General features: G+C 32.7%; 2 protein-coding genes and 1 non-coding gene across 7 annotated transcripts; 2 read left to right on the top strand and 1 right to left on the bottom strand.

The window, feature by feature from the left end:
* The first annotated feature begins 3,339 nt into the window (after positions 1-3,339).
* Positions 3,340-4,692, top strand: LOC120262079 (protein MHF1 homolog). The gene is made up of 4 exons (XM_039270134.1): positions 3,340-3,468; positions 3,564-3,635; positions 4,005-4,085; positions 4,258-4,692. Exons 1-4 carry the CDS (start codon positions 3,354-3,356, stop codon positions 4,383-4,385), a joined length of 396 nt encoding a protein of 131 aa, XP_039126068.1. The 5' UTR covers positions 3,340-3,353; the 3' UTR covers positions 4,386-4,692.
* A 2,125-nt stretch (positions 4,693-6,817) lies between these two features.
* Positions 6,818-6,889, bottom strand: TRNAP-AGG. Its single transcript has one exon. It is a non-coding gene; the product is annotated as a tRNA-Pro (tRNA).
* A 5,416-nt stretch (positions 6,890-12,305) lies between these two features.
* Positions 12,306-20,065, top strand: LOC120260817 (protein MEI2-like 4). Of its 5 annotated transcripts, none has more exons than XM_039268387.1 (15): positions 12,306-12,761; positions 13,063-13,244; positions 13,472-13,517; positions 14,937-15,290; positions 15,497-15,927; positions 16,038-16,196; positions 16,525-16,641; positions 16,717-16,862; positions 17,156-17,250; positions 17,379-17,819; positions 18,027-18,675; positions 18,772-18,856; positions 18,945-19,013; positions 19,105-19,284; positions 19,369-20,065. In XM_039268387.1, the coding sequence occupies exons 2-15, from the start codon at positions 13,164-13,166 to the stop codon at positions 19,504-19,506; spliced, it is 2,991 nt and encodes a 996-aa protein (XP_039124321.1). In that variant the 5' UTR covers positions 12,306-12,761; positions 13,063-13,163; the 3' UTR covers positions 19,507-20,065. The 5 variants fall into 5 exon arrangements, with proteins under 5 accessions (XP_039124321.1, XP_039124317.1, XP_039124318.1 ...); XM_039268383.1 differs by having other exon boundaries at positions 12,307-12,761; positions 17,370-17,819; XM_039268384.1 differs by having other exon boundaries at positions 12,307-12,761; positions 14,940-15,290; positions 17,370-17,819.
* Positions 20,066-22,579: the final 2,514 nt, after the last annotated feature.

Here is a 22,579-nt window from a genome sequence, read left to right on the forward strand (position 1 = left end):
TGGGTCACAAGATAGTTTTACATTGTGATAGCCACAAGAGAAGAGGGGGGACCAAAGGAGAGAAGATGCCCTTAAAATGGGTCATATTGGCCGGCTTGAGTGGACAATTGGAGGGCTCCTCCAAAACTCATTAAAATTTAATTTTCTATTAATCATCTTATTAATCTCATTCCCTTAGTCCAATTCATGGGACCCTCTTCTTTTGGGGCAATGGAGAGTGAGGTGGTGCCTTATCAGCATCTATGACATCAAATTTGATCCTTTTATTTATTTACTTTTTTTATTATTTTAAATTTTAAATTTTTAATAAAGACGGATTTAAACTCAGTTCAAACAAGATAAAAGTACATATGTATTGAGCCATTTAATCTATATTGGTGCACACTTTTGATATGATTTGTTTATTTTATAAAAAAAAAAAAAAATTTAAAATTGAGATTATTGATTCTATATATTAATAAAAGATTAAAACGTAAGAGATATGGGGGTGTTTAATGGTGATACGAAGAGAAGTGATTCTTTTTCATTTATTATTATAGAGGGTGTCTTAAATAAGAATTAAGAGGGGGATTAAGATTTGATTTTGGAATGATAGCTGTGGGTCTAGCTTTAACTTTGCTGTTATCTTTAGTGGCTAATGGATCCACTGTATAATATTGTAGCCACTCTTAATAAGATTTAGGAGCATTTTTATTTAATGTTTTTAATGGACAAAGTTGGAAACCAAGTTGGAAAAATCAAAGGATTAGTGATTTGAACGTAAATATATAAATATATATATATATATATTTATTTTTTTTTAAAATCTGAGGATAGAAAATTCAAAGCAGGTTTGTGGGGATTTTTTTTTAAAAAAAAATTCCTTATGCTCCTTGTAATTGTTGATAACTACTCATTGAATTTTTCATGATTATTATGACCTCTTACCTACAGTTATTTGTGAATTGGATTTAAATTTTAACTAAAAGCTATAAAATGCTCTTATCGAGTCAAAACAAAAAAATACATTAAAAAAATATAAAAAGTTTTAAAAAAATAATAATCATCCTAGCAATTGCAATTGGAGAGTTAGTATTTCTTTCTTTTTCTAATCAAAAGTCGAGAATATGAATTTATGGCTTATCCATATTTTTAAATAAAATTAAATATGATTAAAAAAAACTAAAATTTTAGAACTTTCAGCATTCATGTAAATTATCTAAATAAAAAACTTCCTATTTTGGCAATCCAAAGAAATAATGCATAATATTGAAGATTTCATACAACTATCTATAATAAAGACAAAATAATATTTTTTTTGGCAAAACTATAAGGTTTCAATTATAATTTAAAGCTATATATATATAGTGATTATTATTATTATTATTTACCAAAATTAGATTTGAGGAAGGCCCAATAAGTGCAAAGGAAAGATAAGGGCAACCAAATCCAATCTACTTTTTTCCATATTCAAACTTAAAGTAGAATGGGCAATGGAATGGAGCCTTTGCTTGGGTGGGTCATCAAGGCACCAAACCCATTTCCTTCTAGTCATTCTTTTTTTCATTCCATGGACCTCATTTTGACTACCAAAAAAGATAGCTTTAATATTGGCATGATTAGAATCTCATTTTTCATCATTCCATAACTCAATATTATTGGCCCCTTAAAGGTCAATCCTTTGTGCACTAGTGGATAATTCATTTGTTTCTATTTATTATTTTTAGTTTTTTCCCATGCATCAATATATATATATATATAATAATATATAAATAATTCCAAATATACTGATGAATTCTTGATTTATTGTCACTAAAACCAATATATAGGATATTTATATTCTTAAAAAAAATCATATTCAAATATCAAATCAGGCAAGATAAGAATATAAGTTATTTGTGACATCTCTGACTTGTCCATTATATAAAAAAAATATAAATATATGCAAAAAAAATTATTGAGGTATTGGAATGAAAACTTTTTTGTGTTATATATTTATTATCTTTTTCAGGGGAAAGTTTAGATAAAAGTTGAAAAGAAAAATTCTTCAATGCTCCATTCACCTCTCTAATTGCATCTGTTAAATGTGACTAAAAGAAACACTATGAAATTATAGAGCCACAGACTCAAGGGACCACTAAAAGTGGGCTCTTAGTGAATGACTAATGCCTAATGCCTAAATCAAGAGTTGCACAACTTATGTTGCATCAATGAATTTCTCCACCATCTTAATATCTTTTATTTATTTATTTATTTTTTCTATCAATAGTTTTATGCAATAATTAAATTATGTGAGAAATGTACTCACTTGACATGAAAGCTCCTTTAAAAAGAAAATTCAAGCAAAGAGGATTAAAGTCCACAAACACACTTATGTTATGCATAACTTCAGTCTTCATGATAATCATAGCTCAAAATAAGAATTGAAGATGTTCTGTTTGACCAGTGGAATTATGATTCATTAACCAAAAAAAAAAAGTCATAATTTGAAATGTAATTTTACAATTATAATCTAATAGAAATTATTAAATATAATAATAGTATTAAAAGAAATGTAATTTTACATCCGTTGATTCTTTAAATATATATATATATATAACTCATAAATTTAAAATCTCAATTGTTAGTTTGAGATAAAAATGAAATACTATAACTCTCTAGGGGTGGTCACTTTGAAGAATTTTGGAGTGTAATTTTAATATAAAATAAATTTAAAAATTTAAAAATAACTTCACAAACTTTCAAATTTATTTTGATATCTAGTTTTTGGTTATCATTTGTTGAGTTGGTATTACATATAAATATATTACATTTAAAACTGTCCTAAATATAATTATTTTTTTCAAATTATCAATTTTTATAGTTACTCCATCAATATCATTAGTACCACAATTTTAATTAGTGATCATTTTTTGTCTACAAAATGGAGAAAAATCCACGTTGCAATAAATATAAAACAACAAAGTTCATTTGACAAAAATGATATTTCCTGATAAATTGATAGAAAAGGATTTAAATGATTAAAAACCCATAAAATTACAAATTTTATAAAATAATAATTAATAAAACACCGTTAGAATTAGATTAAGAAAAAGAATACTTTTCTCAAGAAAATAGTATAACTGTTTGTCAATTTTTTTTATTTTTTTCATAAATTAATTGAGACCCCCCTCAAATTCTCTATATATATATATATATATATATATACCAATAATAAAAAAGGAAATTCTAGATTGAAAAGATAACAAAAAAACCAAATGGGCCAAATGTGCTGTACTTGATTAGAGTTGGGCCCATTAAACATGAAGATGGACAAAGCTTCGTTTCCATTTCCCGCCAAATTGAGAGAGAGAGAGAGAGAGAGAGAGAGAGAGATGGAGAGCGGGGATGGAGGAGATGGGGAGATCGAGAAAGAAGAGGACTTGGAGATGGGGGAGCTGCTCAAGGATCGTTTCAGGCTCTCCGTCATCACCATTGCGGAATCAGAGGGTTCGTCCATCCCCTGGATTCTCCTTTTTTCTTTAATATTTGATTTACTAGGTTTTCTTCAGCGATGATGGTGTTAATCTTCGTGTTTTGATTAGTCAAGAAGCAATCCATGGAGGTTTCGGAGACCGTGGTGGCGTGTATCGCTGATCTGGCTTTTAAGCTCACAGGTCGATGCCTATGCCCTAATTTCGCTTACTTTTGGGTTTCCAAGCATTTTAAGTGGTTTTTGTTTGCTGGATTAACTTGAATTTATCACCTAGTTGATGTCGCTTTTTTCAAAGTGGAATTCTTGTATTGAATTTGCAGTCTTTTACTTTGTAGACATAATAATTGCTAAAATGAATGAAATTTCAGATTTTGATGCAATACTGAAGCACAATTAATATAATTTAGGCATGTGTTTTCCTTTTCTTTTATTGCTTATAGATGTGATCCATGAATGAGAGTGATTGTATCACAGTGAAATTCTTTGATTTTGAAACTTCTGATTTATAGACAACAATTTTATATATTTTTTTTTGGGTTGTGTGATGCAGAACAGTTGGCGAAAGATGTAGAGATGTTTGCGCAGCATGCTGGCCGGAAATCTGTGAATATGGAAGATGTTATTTTATCTGGTAATTATTTCAGATCAATGTTGGAGTATTTTTATGTTGAATTATAGCAAGTTAGGATTTATTTATTGTTTGAATTTCAGTACCAGTTCTTATTAGTATTCATAGTACTTTGAGACTAGCTTTCTGGGAACTATCTTCTAGTGGTGGTAATCCTTTCTAAATTTTGTTTCAGCTCATCGAAATGCACATTTGATGACCTTGTTGCGGAACTTCTCTCATGAACTGAAAGGGAAAGATCCCCAATCTGAGAGGAAGAGAAAGAAATGCTCAAAGAAGAATGATAAGTTGCTCCAAACTTGATTGAGGAACTCTCTGATGCCTAATCTGCAGTAAGTGGTAATCTTTTAGTTTTTTGGGAAAACTAAAGCGAAGCTTAATGTTTAATGCTTTTCCATCAAAAGTTTGTTCCAGTCCTTGCCAGAAAGGTCTTGAGATTTTTTTTTTTGTATTCATAGCCAAATATTTTCACTGGAATCCTAAAGCCATCAAGTATCATGAGATTTACTAGTTCTACATGCTTCTGGCCTATTGTTGTCATGAATTGGACATTGGCTTGTATTATCTGATGGTCATAGTCTTCAATTATACAAGTGATCCTCATGTCTCATGAGTTGTTTCCTTTGATAGGCAATTAATGAAACAAGGATTTGTGGTGTTCATTTTTCATAATAAGAGTTTTAATTGATTAAATGATCTGATTTGATGGCTCTGGTCATGAATCATGGTCCACAATAGGCGGTATGAGAACTAGCATTCCATACCCCCATGACATTATCTAATAGAATATGCTAGGAAATAAAGAATGTGTTTATTTCTCATTTCATTTATTGCATATTCTTTTTCTGTAGATTTAATATATCTAGAGCTGTTAAATCATTCTGAAATTTGTGACTTAAAAGGTTCTAGCTTTCTCAATGTGACTAAGTTCTTTCTTGATGGTATTTTCCCGTATTCTGTTATAGACTTATCAAAGTAGTCCAAAGGCCTTCAATCGCCATTTTCATGTGCTTCAGAAAATTGAAATATTTATTGTTGTGTTTGTTCAAATATTCTTCTATCAAGAAATTAAGATTTATTAAGTCTTAGCTCAAAATATTGATGTATTAGAATTCCTCACTGGTTTTTATGCTTTCTCATTGGGTTTCTTCCAAGGTCTGAAGTTTGCAACATCAAACTATCAAATCTATAGCGTGCACTCTTAGTAATCATTCATTAGATAATTTACATGAAACTATAACTTTCTTCTCAGAATGAACTTTGTCTTATTTGATCCAGTACTTGCTTATTTGTGTACGTAACACATCATTTATTCCCTGATTATTAATATTCTGCTTATTGACCTTTATGATTAATTTATTGGGTTTTAATGTTTAATGCAATTGTGGATAGCAATATTTCCTTGAGGCTGATATAAAAATAACCCTGCAGTGGGTAGTTAGGAACTTATGTTATTGTCCAAAAATTCCTTAGAGATACTCAAGGGTTTTGCTTTGAATAAGGACAACATATAACAATATCCAGATAAGGATTGGAAGAAAAAACTACTTAAGTTGCTGGACTGGACTGAGCATCCAAGGCAGAAACAAAATCTTAATATATATTATATAATGCACAAACTTTGAGAACAATGATAAGGCTGAAGACATAAACAGCATGGTGTGCTATGGGTGGGAATTTTGTTGGACTGCACTAAATCCTGACAGACTTTCATGAATTTTAATTGCCCATTATAGGATAAAGAGATATGGTATTCTGGAATACCCTGCACTACTTTGTGGCTAGCATTCATTCAAAGACGAAAGATTTCTAAGCTTATATTCTATAGCATCCCAAACAAAGGATAATAAGAGAAATGGTCCTACATGATAGTCCTACAGTGTCTGATTGCCAAAAACAAAAATATAACCAAATTCAATCCATCTGTTTGCAGTACTAGCCTAATTTAGTGTGTGGATTCCCAACTTAAAATAATACAATATATGAGTACAGCATCAGTCCGCTGCATCTGTTTGGGGCCACTCTACTAAAAAATTAAAAAAGGCTCAGCCAAACATGAATTAGATAGAGAATTATAATGTATTGTTGCTAAACAAATAAACCCCACATTGTTGCTGCAATCAATACCTTGAAGAAGATGCCTGAGTGTTGTTCACTGTATGTTGCCATGAATGGAAAAGAGATAACCACCAATCTTTAAAAGTTAAAATCCCTGGTATTGTTTACATTGTTAAAATGGGAATTACAGATTGTTTCTTTACTTTAAATGGGAATTTGATGATCATGCTGTTTTCTCATCTTGCATAAGTTAAGTTGCTTTGGGTGGTGAATGCTCTGCTGGAAAATATCTTAAATATCATTCTTGAATTGGGAAGGGAAGGGATTAAAATCCAGAGACATCCTTAACCATAACCATCTGTCAGTAATCTAATGTATAATCAGGCTTTTAATATAATAAATCTGGAGGCTGACAACTAGCATAGTCCATATGGACAGCTCATGAAGTTGTAGATGGATTGGATAGGATTAGATGTTTTTCTTTAATTATATTGATTACTTTGATTGACTTGTGGATTACTCATCTTGTTCTCTGTATGTCTCTCATAATTTAATTGTATAATACTGGTTGTTTAATCATTGTTTTTTTATTCCTTTTCAAAGGATCTGTTGCAAATAATTTGTTGGGATTTAAAATTCTTTTTTAATGGCAAAAAATAAATAAATAATGAAATTAGGGGGCATTCCGAGAATTGAACTCGGGACCTCTCGCACCCTAAGCGAGAATCATACCACTAGACCAAATGCCCTTGTTGTGTGACATATAAAAAATAATAATTTTTCCATTCTTTTATGCAACCAAAATTGTCATTATAAAAAACAATTACAATGTTGTTTCCTAAAATTCTAACTCCTTACAATGTGATACACCTATAAAAAAAAAAATACCCTCATTTTAACATTAATTTCATGGGTTTATTTAAGTAATCACATGGTATATTATTCATCAAGTTCTAAATGCAATAATATCGAAACTTGATCTAGATCTAGATAACCAAGCACACCCTACACATACACATGTGTATGAATGATGTTATGTGTGAATCCAAGGCTAAAATATTCAGTACTCAAACAAAGAAAAATTAATAGACCTCTAAATGATTCAATGATTTTTATTGATTGAGATTTCTTCATTCATTTGAGGCCATATGAAACCATAGAGGTACCCTTCAGATCACAAAGCAGTGCATATAAATTAAGCTAAACTTTATATGATATATTTATATTCCCAGCTAAGCAATCACACAAAATCCACACCAAAATTGCCTGGCAAACCAAGCCTCACAACTCATAAAATATATATGTCTCTCCATTGGCCTTTCAATTTCTTTTTCTATGTTCTTAATCTCTGATTAAATGAAAATCATACAATAAATTAATTTAAAACTGATTCTTAGTATCAATGAAATACATAGAATACATCTCAGGCTCTAATAATTAAAAATGATTGCTTGATTGATTTTTTATAAGTAGATTAGTAGTAGAGCTAATTAGATTTGAATTGTGATTATTATTCTAAACCACTATTATTAAATGCCAGTCTGTGGACTAGTTGGCTCTCTAATCAAGGGGATATAAACATTAATCATTATTAAACCTAGCTTGAATTTCATATACCTAAGTCTTAACTTTTCATACCTTGAAAATTTCACTGAGCTGATAATGTTTATATATATATATATATATATAATTAATCTTGAGCATATATTAAATTTTTCAGGATAAATTTTAAATTTTAATTATTTGAGAGGAGTCCAACAATCACTGCCATGTCACTATTAACCCTTTGTTTGATAAAAACTAAGTGTGGTTTTTCTTTAAGTTATATTTGCATCAAAGAAGGGAAGATTGGAGGATAAATGAATGTGAACGAAGGTTGTTGAATTCTTGGTCTTAAATGTTTAAATCCATATTAAAAAAAAAAGTCATGAGGTTTGAGCTTAATATGAGGTCTTTTCTCAACTACTTGTGTGGTTGGCTACTCAATTATCTTGTATTTAATGTTCAAAATCCAACTATTAATACAATTTTAGATCCAAGAAATCAACTTAACTACTATAATAAGGATCATATATATTTTAATTAAAATGGAATGAAAATTATTCATTGAAAAGTATGGGAAACTCTTTCCATGTTCCTATATTTTAAAAAAAAAAACTAATATTATATCTTTTTTTATTTATATATATATAAATAAATAAATGGTTCATTTTCTTTTCCCATATGAGAAAGATACTTATTATGGTCCATGAAATTTGAATATATCCTAAAGAGAAGGTGCACAAGCATCACAGCTTTAAAGAGCTGTGAAAAGAATCAATAGTACTCTTCTCACAATGCCCTCCATCCTAATTTTCATGCAAATATTCATCTAATTAAAACTCATATATTTCCATGGCACGCCTACACTTTATTTATATATACATTTGTGCCTCATGAATCATGATTAATATATTAACTCTAAATTAGATTTGTATACTTGTTAATCCAAATCAAATCACGGGTTAATAATTTATTGTTCTAAATAACAATTATAAAAACACAAAATTAACAAATAAAAACAAGAAATAGAGGGAGTGAGGATTGCATGTATTGCATCAATGATATAATTCGGGAATTAATTATTTTATTTTTACATGATGAATAAAGTTTATAGCAAAATAAAAGGTCATGCAAAGCATGCAAATTATAATAATTATAATAATAATAATTTTAAAAAAGGACAAGTTGGACTTTGAAGGTGAAGGGCTTCTTTCCATCAATGTCCATCAACATCCCCTTCTCAACCTTTGTTTTTACACACCCTTCTTTCTTTCATTATATCATTCAAACCCACTCTCCTTCTACCACGTGGCTTTTGTACAACCATGAGTGAGAGTGCCTCTATGCATACAAATTTCATGATGTAATGGAGATATTTATTATATTCACATTGTTCTATTTTTCACTTTTTAATTATCAAAATTTATTCTTGTATATACAAATTTGTTTACATACTAAACTATACACAAATAAAATGTGTGTTTCTTTTTTAATATTTTCGATTTGCTAGCTTTTAATAACTACACATTCTAAACCAGTAAAAAAATACTAAAAATTATATAAATAAACAAAAATTTTCTAGTGGACCATTTAGACTAATATTTGTTGTAATGAAATAAATAATTTTATTTTTATATTATTTTTTTTTATAAAATTAACAACCAAGTCAGGGATGCTCATAAGTGTATATTAATATTTCAACATAAATGTGTTTTTTCATTCTACTAAGTAAAAGTTCACCTTATGTACGGACCAGGTGCCAATAAATTAATAGATTATAAACTATTATTATTATAAACGAAATAAATATTTTTTAAAAAAATTAAATATTACATTGCCATTTGTTGAGTTTTATTGTAAAATAAAAAAAATGAAAGATGAAAATTGGGATCCAGACCAACGGCTTTTTGGTCAATTGATATCGGGTCATTTGTGTAGAGCGTTCGTTTCGGAGAGGACCCAATATCAAACCTCATGTCCTATGCAAGATGAGAGCACATGGGTCGGCATTGAGCCATGCTCCTCACACATGCACGTCCCTGGGTTCTGGTGTTTGTCGTTTTTTTTTTTTAAATAAAAAAATTAGGATATAGTCACCTCTCAATTAAAAGAAGGTGAGAATTACCTAGAAATATTATTATATAAAAATATAAGAATAATTTTCAGAGCGGTGGCGGTTAAAGTACCGAAAGCCCATCAACGGAAATCTGGGAAACGAGTACAAGACCAAATAATTCGATCCGACAAAAGCTGTCAGTCTGGCGGATAAATTCAAGCAATTTGAGGGTCCCATTTGTAAATTTAACGAAATGTTTCTCTGGTTTGAAATGAGTGGCGCGCTCTAGCTTTCTTATTTTTTTCCCTCAAACAAACTGTAATTTTGCGGAAATAAAGGGACCCCGCTGATTAAAAAAAAAGTTGAGTTATCTGTTTTACTTTTATATCCATATGCTTTTGTTGCCTAGTTTTCACTTTAAAAAAGTTTTTTTCGTCTTTTTTTTTCGTCTTTTTTTTTCCTTATTGGACGTGATCGGGCATGGTTAAAATTGCATGCATTAGGTTTTTAAATAGATAAATCACGATGCATTTATTTTAAAAAAAAAACTTGAGATGAGAAGGTATAAATAAAATATAGTAATACTCGAAAAGAATAAATGATAAAAAAATAAATAGAAAAAATAATTGAAGTAACTCACTAGATGTGGAGACAACACAACTAGAAGAAAAACTAACAGAAAAATATTAGCATCTCTGGCTAAAGCAATAAAGAAGGACTTCGAGTAGTCATTGTGGTATTGAAAAGTTTAAAATCAAGTTAATTTCTAAATATATCGTTTGAATCATTTGTTTCATTTATGTGAAACCCCAGAAACTCTAGATTTTTCTTAACATGAAAGATAGAATAATGACGGTTTTTAGAAACATAAAAAAAAAATTATATAAAGTAAATGATGTTTTTAAAAAATATATTTACTAAAAATTTAACTAATTTTATAAAACCAAACAATGAAATATGTATCACGATCAAACTCAAGTCATTTTCATGTTTTTTATCAAATCTAATCAGGGAGATGCTTGAATTTCTAAAACTCTTGATTAAATATGTCATAAAAGAATAAACTATATAGTCACTCATAAAAAAAAAATTTAATTTATTATATAAAATTCACATTCCAGAATCCAGTCCCGGCTTTTCTATTTTCTCAATTTTATAACATGCTAATTGTTTTAATTTTTTTAAATGAAATCTGGTACAAGGCAAACCAAATAGTAGATTTTAGTTACAAATCATATCAGAAGAATAGCAAGGACAAAAAAAGAAAAGAAAAAAAAAAAAAAACATGGTTTCATATAATACATTAAATTTAATAAATTATATAACTGTTCTCATGAAAAACTTAAATTATACATAAACGACATATTATCAATATATATATAATATTTCACAAAAAACACATGATTTTTCTAGATATACTGTGAAACATTGTGGATCTAAATTGGGAATTAGAATTAGTGACCCAACAATGTTGCACATTTAACTCTCCACCGTCCAATTTCATGGCCAATTGGACCACTTCATTCAATTTCTAATTCAAATATCCCACCCTTTTTTTGTGTTAATTTGATCATCAAACAAGCCAACAACAAACTATAATTCAATGTGACCCATGCCTTTGGGGTTCCCCACAAATTAAAATCACTCACAAGAACAGCTCCTTTTGATAATTTTATTTTAAAATAAATAAATAGCTCATTATTATTATTATTATTATTTAAAAAAACGAGAAAAGTGACATTAAAGATTCAAACAAGTATAGAGGTGTGTCAACTACAGTGGCTTAATGTCAATGATCAAAAGATAAATCCCTCTGTCATACAACCTTGAAGAGAAAAAAACATTAAGAACCCACAACATGAACAACAAAAATACTATTAACAGTCTAAATCATAATGTACAATACATGAACATTATCAATAAACAATATTGTGGAGTAAAGATTTGATTTTTTTTTTTTTTTTACAAAAACAACAAGTGTTTATGTATTAGGGGCGTGCACATAGGTTGAAAATTAATCGTCCAATTTGTGCACCTATAGCGGGGGACAAGAGGTTGGGCTGTGAAGTCACATCCATAACTAATGTCCATTATCATTATTACTTTAAATGAGTCATAAAGTCAATCCTTTTGATTACCTTACCATTATTTTTCATAATAAGGCCTAATATCGCCATACATGGGTAAGTTTTGAACTCTTTACTGTTTTACACACTAATTTTTATATAAAAACAATAATAAATAAAATAGCATAAAAAAAAAAATGTCTTCAGGGGCAAATACGTAAGTCCAGAAAAGAACAAGTTAAAACCGGCGCGTAAAGAGAAAAACTTCAAACGAGTTCCCCGCCAACCGTCAACGTGCGTCTAACGGCGTCAAATCCTGTTTGGTAATACTGGCACCCAGGATGGATCTCCTATATCAGCCACCGGATTACATCGAGATCGGTGAGAATGTGAATCTCGAGACAAGCGCACGTACGGGCGTGAGTAGCTGAGCATAAGCCGCTCCCATTGGCTTCTCTCTGGACCGCGGTCTGGTTCTCCGCGCATTTCCCCCACATTCCGCGCACCCCCCTTTCTCTCTCTAGAAATATATTGTGATCCTTCTCTCTTCTCTCTCTCTCTCTCTCTCTCTCTCTTATCTCGCTTGGTTTTTCTCTCTCTCTCTCCCTCGACTCGCCGGCGAGGACCTCGCCGGAGGAGTTAGAGAATACGGTGGGTGGAATCGGAGCCTTGCGGGCGAGTAATTCAGGAGAATTGGGAGAGAGAGTGAGAGGGAGGTGAGTAGCCGTGGGAATTGTGTGAAATTCGGGGGGTTGCGTGCAATGCGAGACTGAGAAGAGATCGTGAGGGGGAGGATTCGTATTTTGCTGTAGCTGCCGCTTGCTTGGACTGTGGCTGACTTTGTCACCCTGCCGATCGGTTGTTTTGCGCCTTGATCTCTTGATCTTTAGCTCTGGACTGTGCTTTTTCTTTTTGTGAACGAGTTTTTGGTTGGTGAGAAGAAGAACGAGGGATCTGGTGAGTATTTCTATTTTTTATTTTAAATTATTTTTTAATCGTTTTAATTCTGTTTATTTTTCATTTTTTTTTAAAAATTTGTTGGCATCGTGGTGGGAGATCGAATTGGAGTTCTTTTGCTTGTATTGATTTTATTCTTTTTGATATTAGACGTAATTTTATTAAAGCTCTTTGTAATTTCTTTTTTCTCGAAATGGGTGCAATTAATTTTCGTTGATGGATATGATTTTCTTCAATTATTGTTGATATATTGGATCTTTTATGTTTGCTTATGATTTGGGTTGATCTGCTTTAATTTCAGGCGATCGGTGCCATTAGAGACCAGTTGGAGAAAAGGTGGACCATAAATTGAGGTCTGGGAACCTTAAAGCTTGAATTTTTATTCCAAGGGTTGATGGTTGAATGAGACGCAGGATGCCATCTGAGGTCATGGATCAAAGGCCTTTGTCTTTCTTCTCTGAAGAGATCCGCTTCCCTGCTGAGGTGCCTGCTTTGTGGAGCTTGAATTAATGCCTTCCTGATTGATTTCCTAGTGCATTTTGAGAATTTGATGAGGAAGAAGTCGTCTCTTTTGCTTTTGGATTATCTTTACTGCTTTAGTTCAGTGAATGTTTTGTGGAGTGGGGTCCCAGTTTTTTGGAATCGTTTCCTGCTTTACTTTTGGAAATGAAATTTTGACGTTTTTTGTTTTCTTTGCCTTTTGTTCTCAGAGACAGATTGGATTTTGGAAGCCCGAGTCTATGCCTGATCATTGTGGTGAGTACTATAGTTTTGGCATTCCATATCTGTTCACATTGTTTTTCAGTGAAAATTTTCTTATACTTCCGGTGTTCATGACTTTTTTTATGTGAATTCAATGGCACCTGGGGCAGTGATTTAATTGTTGCTTTCTTCTTTAATTTTCTGACTCAGTTTATGCATCTTTATTGGTGGTTTGCTTGTTGAATTTTTATTTTAAAGGTTCTGCCCAAAGGCCTGAGGTTATTGATCTTAGCTGTACAGGTTGCAAAAAAGTTTTTGTTTCTTGTGGCACAGCTTATAGTTGCCAGTGAATCAGTCTCCTTTTTCTTTTTTGTTTCACTAGCTTTTGTCCAGTAGGAATTTATTAGGCACTCATTATAATTCACTGTTGGCAATGTCCTCCGTGAGCTCTAAAGCTAGAGAATGGGATCCCCTTGGAAATTGTCTGACATCAGTTATTATGAACCAGTCTGGCTACAAAATTGAGCTCATGCATTTATATTCTTTAGCACATGCTTTTGATTCCAGTTGCAGGCTTGGGTTGGAGAAAATTACATTTTGAACTGGTTTTCAAGCAGCCACAGCATTTATGTAATTATATATGCTTCATGATGATAGATTTATTAGGTCTGGAAGAAAACCAGTTCTAAAAGAATAGTAGTGCTCAAGGTTCCTGTTAGCTGGAAATGATTAAATATTGATACCATTGCTCCCACATTTTTGAAGGTTGTTTCCCTGCATCAAGCCTGTGCTGATACCCGAGTTACTTACAATCTGCCTACCTATGTGCCGATGCCTGGCCCCGAATTCTATTAACTGCCTTGCTAGGGCTTTTCAATCACATAATTAAAACAGATTTATGTGTTTGAGCCGTCACTTTTTATTTCTTGACGACCACCTACCCATTTTTAACTATTGAATCATATATTGCTTATCGAGGGAGGCTTCTATTCTGGTCCTGTTTCCATCATTGTCTCCTTTATTGAGTTTTAGTTTTATGTGTCTGTCATAATCCTTCTCAACTCTAAACAAGAAAGTCACAAATAAATTAAACTCTTTGCCAATACTCAATGATGAGTGGTTCTGGACTTAGCACATATTTATTATCCTGATTTACAAGTGGCCAAGAACATTGCTATTGGAAGTTACATTGTATTCGGATCACTGAGACTGAGAGATATGCAATTGGTGCTTACCAAACCCATCACCAATGAGCCAGCTTTCAAGTTGTTGACACACTTGTCAGGCGAGAACAACCCTCATTTATCTATGAATGGAATTTCCCTGCCAGTTAACTCAATACCCTCTTATTAATGTGCGTCATGCAGCCAATCATTCATCTTTTATTTACAGCCTTGTGCTTTGTTGTTACATATTTTCTATCTAAATGATTGTTTTCCCTATCATTTTGCTTATTCTTTCTATCTTTGTCAGTAGGAACAGGAGGAATGCCACTCATGTCAGGAAGCAAATCAGTTTGTTCATCTCCATATGAAAAAATTAGAAATATGGGATCAAATTCTGTAGAATGCTCAGAACTTGCAAAGCCTGATTTCTTAAAAGATCAAAAGACTAAATTTGTACTTGATCAAAATTTTGTGGGACTTGAGGGCATCGCAGGCAAGCCCCTGACTTCCTGGAAAGCTACTGAGAATTCCAGATTTCAATCTGGTCTTTATGCAGTACCTAAAACTGGAAGTCTGGAAGGGATCAAACTTGATTTTCATCGGGATCGTTATGAGAATGGTCTCTTCTCAAGCTCTTTGTCTGAGATATTTAACAAAAACCGTGCGTCTCTCTCCTTGTTCATTATTTACTGGTCTTGACAAATATTTTATTCGCAGTTTTATGCATTATGCGACAGCTATAAATTTAAAGTATCGAGTTGAGCTGTCTGATGTTATAATGTGTTGTTTTGCAAAACCTTGGTGTGGTTCGGGCTTGTTAGAAGCTAGTTATATTTACATAAATTCCTTTGTTGATATTTGATGCAGTGAGACTATCATCAAATGAACACTCTCGCCAACATGCTTTTATTATTGACTCCAACATTGGCGCTGATGAACCTTTTGAATCCTTGGAAGAAATTGAAGCTCAAACTATTGGAAACCTCCTTCCTGATGATGATGATTTGCTTTCCGGGGTCATTGATGATCTTGACTATATTGGTAGATCGAACTCTGGTGATGATATTGAAGATGATCTTTTCTGTAGTGGTGGAGGAATGGAACTAGAGGTTGATGGTAATTTCAGTTACAAAAATCGCTCCCATTTCATCAACTGTGCCGATTCTGCTGTTCAACAAGGTGAGCTGAATAATTTATTTGCTGGTGAACATCCCCATGGAGAGCATCCATCACGAACACTTTTTGTAAGAAACATCAGTAGCAATGTTGAGGATTCTGAGTTGAAGAATCTCTTTGAGGTACTCAAACCATTTTTTTTCTAACACTTTTTTTTGTGCGTAATTTGCAATAGATTAATGGGAATTGTAAATTGTCTCCACTCTAACTGTTTTCATGTATACAAATTCAGCAATATGGGGATGTACGAGCACTTTATACAGCCTGCAAGCATCGTGGTTTTGTTATGATATCATACTATGATATTAGGTCTGCAAAAAATGCAATGAGAGCCCTGCAGAGCAAACCATTGAGGCGTAGGAAACTTGACATACACTTCTCTATTCCAAAGGTAGCATGCCACTTCCTCCTTTTCAGTTTGATGTATTGCCTACAGGAATTTTTTCAGGTCCTGTCATGTAACGTAGTCTGCCATTATTTATTATATACTTAGATGTCATTACATTTCTTTTGTTTCAGCTAGATTTTTGTATTTTTCCCTGTGAAATCTTTTTTTCTATGTACTTTGTGGGCTCTCTTTTTGGCAAATAAAAATTTTGTTCTAAAGGTTAGCTACTGTATAATCATATATAGTGTTTTTCCTTGGTATGACTGACTGTTTTACTTGTGTATGGCTTTCTGGTTTAAAGTTTATTTTGATTTTGCCTTGTTTTCATCAGGACAATCCTTCAGAAAAAGATATTAACCAGGGGACAGTTGTGGCTTTTGACCTTGAATCCTCTGTTTCAGATGATGACCTTCGTCAAATCTTTGGTGTTTATGGGGAAATCAAAGAGGTAAGTTTGTCCTTGTTGAATTTTTGTTACTTCTTCTGAAATTTTAAGATACTAATTTCTGCTTTTGGTTAATAGATCCGTGAAATTCCTTACAAGCAGCATCACAGGTTCATTGAATTTTTTGATGTTAGAGCTGCTGAAGCTGCTCTGCGTGCATCAAACAGGAGTGACATTCTGGGAAAAAATATTAAGCTTGAGCTCAGCTTCCCTGGAGGTGCAAGGTGGTTTTACATCAGAAACTTGCATCTTCATTTTCTGAGTTCTGATAACACCTTTGCTTCATGTTGAGTTTTAACTTTATTCAGGCATTAATTTAGATTTTTATTCCAAATGATAATCCTGCCAATCATTTTTCCATATGTTTGTACTGTATTATTGCCTTCAAGTACATTATCAAGATGGTTATGCTGCTTTCCTTTATCCCAAGAATAAGGATAAGCTAGTATTGCATTTTTTTTTCAGTTATTCATGGTTATGCTTATTCACTAATTGCACAAAGTTTTTATGTTGGCAGCTTGATGCAACAACAATCCTATACAGATTTGGAGCAGGAAGAGCCAATTGGATGGCAGGGCAGCCCTGCCAATAATTCACCATCAAAACTCCATGGTATGATCATCGGCATGGTAGTCATTTGTGAAAGAATTTCATTTGCTGCAGGTTCTGCTATCCCTGCATGTGTGTGAGCCATTCTGCACATGCTTTCACTTAAAAATCCTTTATGTCAGTTTCTTCAGGAGCAATTTCATTTGGAGCGATTACCACGGGTGGCCTTGACAATGCTGCTTTGCAAGTCCTTTGTTCTGCAGTCCATACACCAGTCACCACATATATGGATACTGCATTTAATGGAATATCTTCAAGCGTACCTCATAACTTATCCTCCCCGGTCAGGGTTACGTCAGCTGGCAATCATGGGAATCCATCTGGCCACATTAACCCTAGCCACTCTCTGGGGCAGATGAACTTTCCTTTTCCGGGTGTGCCAACTTTTGCTCATTCACTTCCAGAATACCATGAAGGGTTATCCAATGGCATACCATGCAATTCTTCAAGCAACATATCAGCCATGCCTGTTGACATCAACTCAATATGTGTCGGGGGAGTTGATAAGAGGCACATTCACAGAATAGCATCTGGTGGCCCCAACAATCACTCATTTGAACATAACGGAGCTGGTAAGTACTAAAAGTAGAATATTCATCATTTATTGGTGTGCTTAATCATTATGATCTTCAAATGCATTCACATGAACTCCCTGAAGCTGTTGCCATCTGGAGCTTGACTCAATAAAATATAATTTTTTTTCTCTATCTGCATCTTTGTTCTCCTGATTTATGTGAGTCCTTTGTATGCTCTACTCAATTGATGCACTCTGTTCGCAGCATTTGCAAGACTGGGAAATGGAAGCCACCCTCTTCATGGACACCAGTTCTATATCAACAATTCCAATTCATACCAGCATCATGCATCTGACTCCATGATGTGGCAAAGCTCGCCTTCATTCAATGGCATTCCTGCTCAATATCAACAACACATGCATGGACTTCCAAGGACACCAACACCCGTGGTGAATGCAGGTCTACCTGTAAACCATCATGTGGGTTCTGCACCTGCCATAAATCCCTCAATTTGGGACAGGAGGCATATTTATACTGGGGAATCTGTGGAGCCATCTGCATTTCATCCAGGTTCTCTCGGAAGTATGGGGTTTTCTGGTGGCTCCCTCTTGCACCCTTTGGAGCTTGCTTCCCATAATATCTTTGCTCATTCTAATGGGAACCATATAGACACTTCTATTGGTTCTGCACATGGTGGGATTCCTTCACCTCAGCAAAGGTGCCCCACTTTCCATGGTAGAAATTCTATGATACCTTCTTCATTTGATGCACCTAATGATCGGGTTAGAAGCCGGAGAGCTGATGCCAATGCCAACCAGGCTGATAATAAAAAGCAGTATGAACTTGATATTGATCGCATTGTGCGTGGCGAAGACTCTCGAACAACACTGATGATTAAAAATATTCCTAATAAGTATGTGGATTTGACCTGTTTTCCTTGCCCTGTCGAGATTATAGTATTAATTTTTTATACATTTTGCTTCTTGAATAATTGACAACTCATTATCAGGTACACCTCTAAGATGCTTTTGGCCACTATTGATGAAAATCACCGAGGAACTTATGATTTCATCTATTTGCCTATTGATTTTAAGGTTAGTGCTTATATATAATCCTGCCTTTGATTATGGAACTTTCCCTTTGATTCCTGATATATCTCTATGGATTTTATTCCCTTTTCAGAACAAATGCAATGTGGGCTATGCTTTTATCAACATGATAGATCCCCAACGCATCATTCCATTTTATCAGGTTTTTTTTTTCCTTATAAATAAAAAGGGGGAGCCTATGAACTCTCTCCTGTCTAAAGTCTGCTAAGCAGGGCAATGTGGATCTCTTGCAGGCATTCAATGGTAAAAAATGGGAGAAGTTCAACAGTGAGAAGGTGGCATCACTGGCATATGCTCGTATCCAAGGTAAAGCAGCTCTGATTGCACATTTTCAGAACTCAAGCTTAATGAATGAAGATAAAAGGTGCCGTCCCATTCTTTTCCATTCAGATGGCCCCAATGCCGGGGATCAGGTATAACTAAATTATATATGTTGAAGAAACACTTCCACTCATGCACTTGCTGTCTTTCTGAACTCCTCATTTTGTTCCTTGCAGGAGCCATTCCCTGTAGGGACCAATGTGAGGTCCAGACCTGGTAGATCCAGGACTTGCAACAATGAAGAAAACCTTCAGGGGAGTCCATCATCCTCTGCAAATGGAGAAGAAACTCCAAATGGGAAGGACTCCGAGTGACATAAACCAACCAACTTATACTAACCAAAAGCAGGCAGACTGTAACTTTGTCTCACCTCCAGTTTTTTGTGTTTTTTTGGGTTCACAATCACCTCCCGCTTTGTTTGCATCATTTTGTAGTGATGATATAATCATGTGTGACGGAAAGCTCGAGCCAGCTTCCAAAATTTTCTTTCTGTTATGAAAGTCGAGACGGTGAACTGCACGGGAAGAGCTTTCGGCTGTTGGATGGCCATCTTGAGAAAATAAACAATGTACAGGAGATCCTGAAAGTTAGAGCTAGTAACTGTTATTGCGCTTATCTGAGTTTTGAGAAGGCCTTCTCTGCATTCCCTCTCATTTTTTCCCTTGTTGCTACCAGTTTGTCTATTTCCAGTTTTTTGTACACCTCATACAATGTTTGCTGTTGTTTTCTGAGTTGTGCTGAGAGATTTTGTTGACAAAGTCATAAAGAGAGAGAGAGAGAGAAGAGATTACTGCACAGTGTTTCCTCAGTCTTAACTCTTGTTTATTTCTTTATTTTATCATCAAACCATGAAGTTCTTGCAGCTCTGTACTATCCTCTAATGTTCAAATTTGGATAATGGCTTCATTTTTTGATCATTTATTATTTAAAGAATAACTAACTTTTTTTTTTACAAGTATTTTCGCTAAATTATCACTAAAAACTTAGACTTTTAGGTCAGTGGTCTAAGGTTCTTAGTATGTGAAAAAGAATCTAAAGTTGATCCCCAGAAGTGCATATGAGAAATTAATTTTGTGCCTATGTTGTTGGATGATGACATATGTAGTGCATGTTGAGAGATTAACTTTGTGTTTGCCCGTACATGTCCTTTTAGCAAGGTTGACTGGTAGGTATACTTTCAACTGAAGTCAACTATATGAATATTAAAGTGACTAACTCTATTGTGCCAGTGCTAGACCGACTCACAGTAACTTGTCCACTCTAATAAAACTTGCACTACATGTTTCCCACCCAAGACAAAGAAAAAAAAATATATATATATATATATATATATACTGTGAGATCGATGACCATGGTCTCAATGCCAAGCCTTGTCCTAAGATATTTCATCCTCAGTAACACCCAACAATTCATGGTGGCATTACTGATTCCGTGTTCGTCTTTATCCATGCAAGTATGAATCCACTCAAACCAACCCAACCCAACCACTTCACTTGGTCTTCTTCGTTGACTCTAGTGTTTTCCAAATGTCAACTACTTAGAAGACTTTCTACATATATTTGTGGACTCCACTTAACATGCATGGTTACGTGTTCTTCACCTACACACTCCTGCAGCTTTTCATATTTGCTGTTTACTATAAAACAGCTGATCGGTCTTTGATCTCCAATTCCATTGACTTGAGGCATAACTGAAATAACAGAATAAGCCTTAGTGACCTCTTTTGCTTGGCCCCTCCATTCATTGTGTGATAATTATCTATCTCAAAATCTTAATTAAACATTGGATTGGAAAACCATAAATCAGTTCTGGAAATGAATTTGTTTCACACTCTGGAACCTTCCATTTCCTTCCATGCTTTTGACTTTAGATTGAAGGACTTCAAAGACTGATGAGAGTTGACTCATTAACGAGTTATAGAAATTTTTAGTGCGCTCATATATAGCTCAAATTGACTTCCAAATGATGGATGTGACTTAGCATGTCATTTTAGAGATTGGCTTAATTTATTCTTAAATTTTTCAAAACTTTGAAGATTTTTTCAGTGAATAGTAGAATACTATCCTGATGTTGTTCTTAATTTGAAGTGGAGTCAATAATTGGAACATGAGATAATGGATGTTCAAATCCTGATTTCATATTGAAACATGACAATAAGAAATTCAACGGTTTTTTTGTTTATAAAATACTTTATATAAATAATTTTAGAGTTTAAAATTTTTGAGTAAATAAAAAACAAAACTCTCTCTACCTTCTCTCACTCTCTTTATATATATATATATATATATTGTTGTTGTTGTTGTTGACCTAATCATATAGTGATGTACGGAGCCTTGCAAAAGAGTATCTGGTTAATATAATAGATTATTTTTTTCATAATTTTAAAACCCATCAAATTTAAATTTTTAGTTACATTTGATCCGGGCAACAACATTTCTAAAACTATATTAATAACTAAAGATAATTAATAAAAAAAAAATTTACCAAAAAACTCATAGCTTAACAGTATTTGGTTTTATTGCGAATAACAATGATAAGACAATCAAAAAGTCTAGAGTTCAAGATTCATTAAAAATAATAATGGTAATAAATTACGGGTTATAGATGCGGGCTCACATCCCAAAACCCTGGTCCACAGGGTGTGTAGATTAGATGATTAATTTTCAACGCTTTGATAAAAAAAAAATTTATAAAATTATATTTCAAAGTTACCTTGAGCTCTCAAATGAAAATAATATTACTTTTCTAAAAAAATATGATTCTCCTTAAAAGATGAATATAATTTTTTTTAAAAAAATAACAATTTTAAGAGAAAAAAAAATAAGATTGAAAACTATTTTTGAAATATTTTAATTTGTGATTTTATTTATTTATTTATTTATTTATTTGTTTATTTTAGGCAAAGATCATAAGGAGAAAATACTATCTTTTTCTTTTTGAGAAGTGAAAGATTGAAGTATTAACATCCTCTCATCACTGGTTAAAGTGAATGCCTCATCCATCTTATCAAATTAATTAATTAATTAAAAGCATCTCAAAATATATTCTATGATTATTTTTTGAAATTTTTGTACATATTATTTTTTTTTTGTGAAAAATACAAATTTCAAAGTTGGAAATTATGCGAGAAATTTCTTCTCCTCTAAAATTGATTTTATCACTTTTATACCCCGTTCTAAATAAATCAACTTAATATTTAACATAAAGATAAATAAATAAATTTAAAATATAAAAAAACACGTCAATAAATGCCACAACTCAAACCAATATCGCACAAAAATAAAATATATTATTTTATATAATGGGATGAAAAAAAGAAAGAATATATAAATTCGATTACAATATTTATATTTATATATATACAAATATAAATATACGGATAAAAAT

This window comes from Dioscorea cayenensis, chromosome 5 (genome assembly GCF_009730915.1).
Source record: "Dioscorea cayenensis subsp. rotundata cultivar TDr96_F1 chromosome 5, TDr96_F1_v2_PseudoChromosome.rev07_lg8_w22 25.fasta, whole genome shotgun sequence".
Classification (NCBI taxonomy): domain Eukaryota; kingdom Viridiplantae; phylum Streptophyta; class Magnoliopsida; order Dioscoreales; family Dioscoreaceae; genus Dioscorea; species Dioscorea cayenensis.

Bases quoted from the DNA above. Each gene is read 5' to 3' on its own strand.
- LOC120260817 (XM_039268383.1), top strand. From the start codon at position 13,164: ATGAGACGCAGGATGCCATCTGAGGTCATGGATCAAAGGCCTTTGTCT. The intron at 15,928-16,037 runs GTACTCAAACCA...ATACAAATTCAG, and splicing joins AGTTGAAGAATCTCTTTGAG to CAATATGGGGATGTACGAGC. The intron at 19,014-19,104 runs GTTTTTTTTTTC...GATCTCTTGCAG, and splicing joins GCATCATTCCATTTTATCAG to GCATTCAATGGTAAAAAATG.
- LOC120262079 (XM_039270134.1), top strand. From the start codon at position 3,354: ATGGAGAGCGGGGATGGAGGAGATGGGGAGATCGAGAAAGAAGAGGAC. The intron at 3,469-3,563 runs GTTCGTCCATCC...TGTTTTGATTAG, and splicing joins CACCATTGCGGAATCAGAGG to TCAAGAAGCAATCCATGGAG. The intron at 3,636-4,004 runs GTCGATGCCTAT...TGTGTGATGCAG, and splicing joins TCTGGCTTTTAAGCTCACAG to AACAGTTGGCGAAAGATGTA.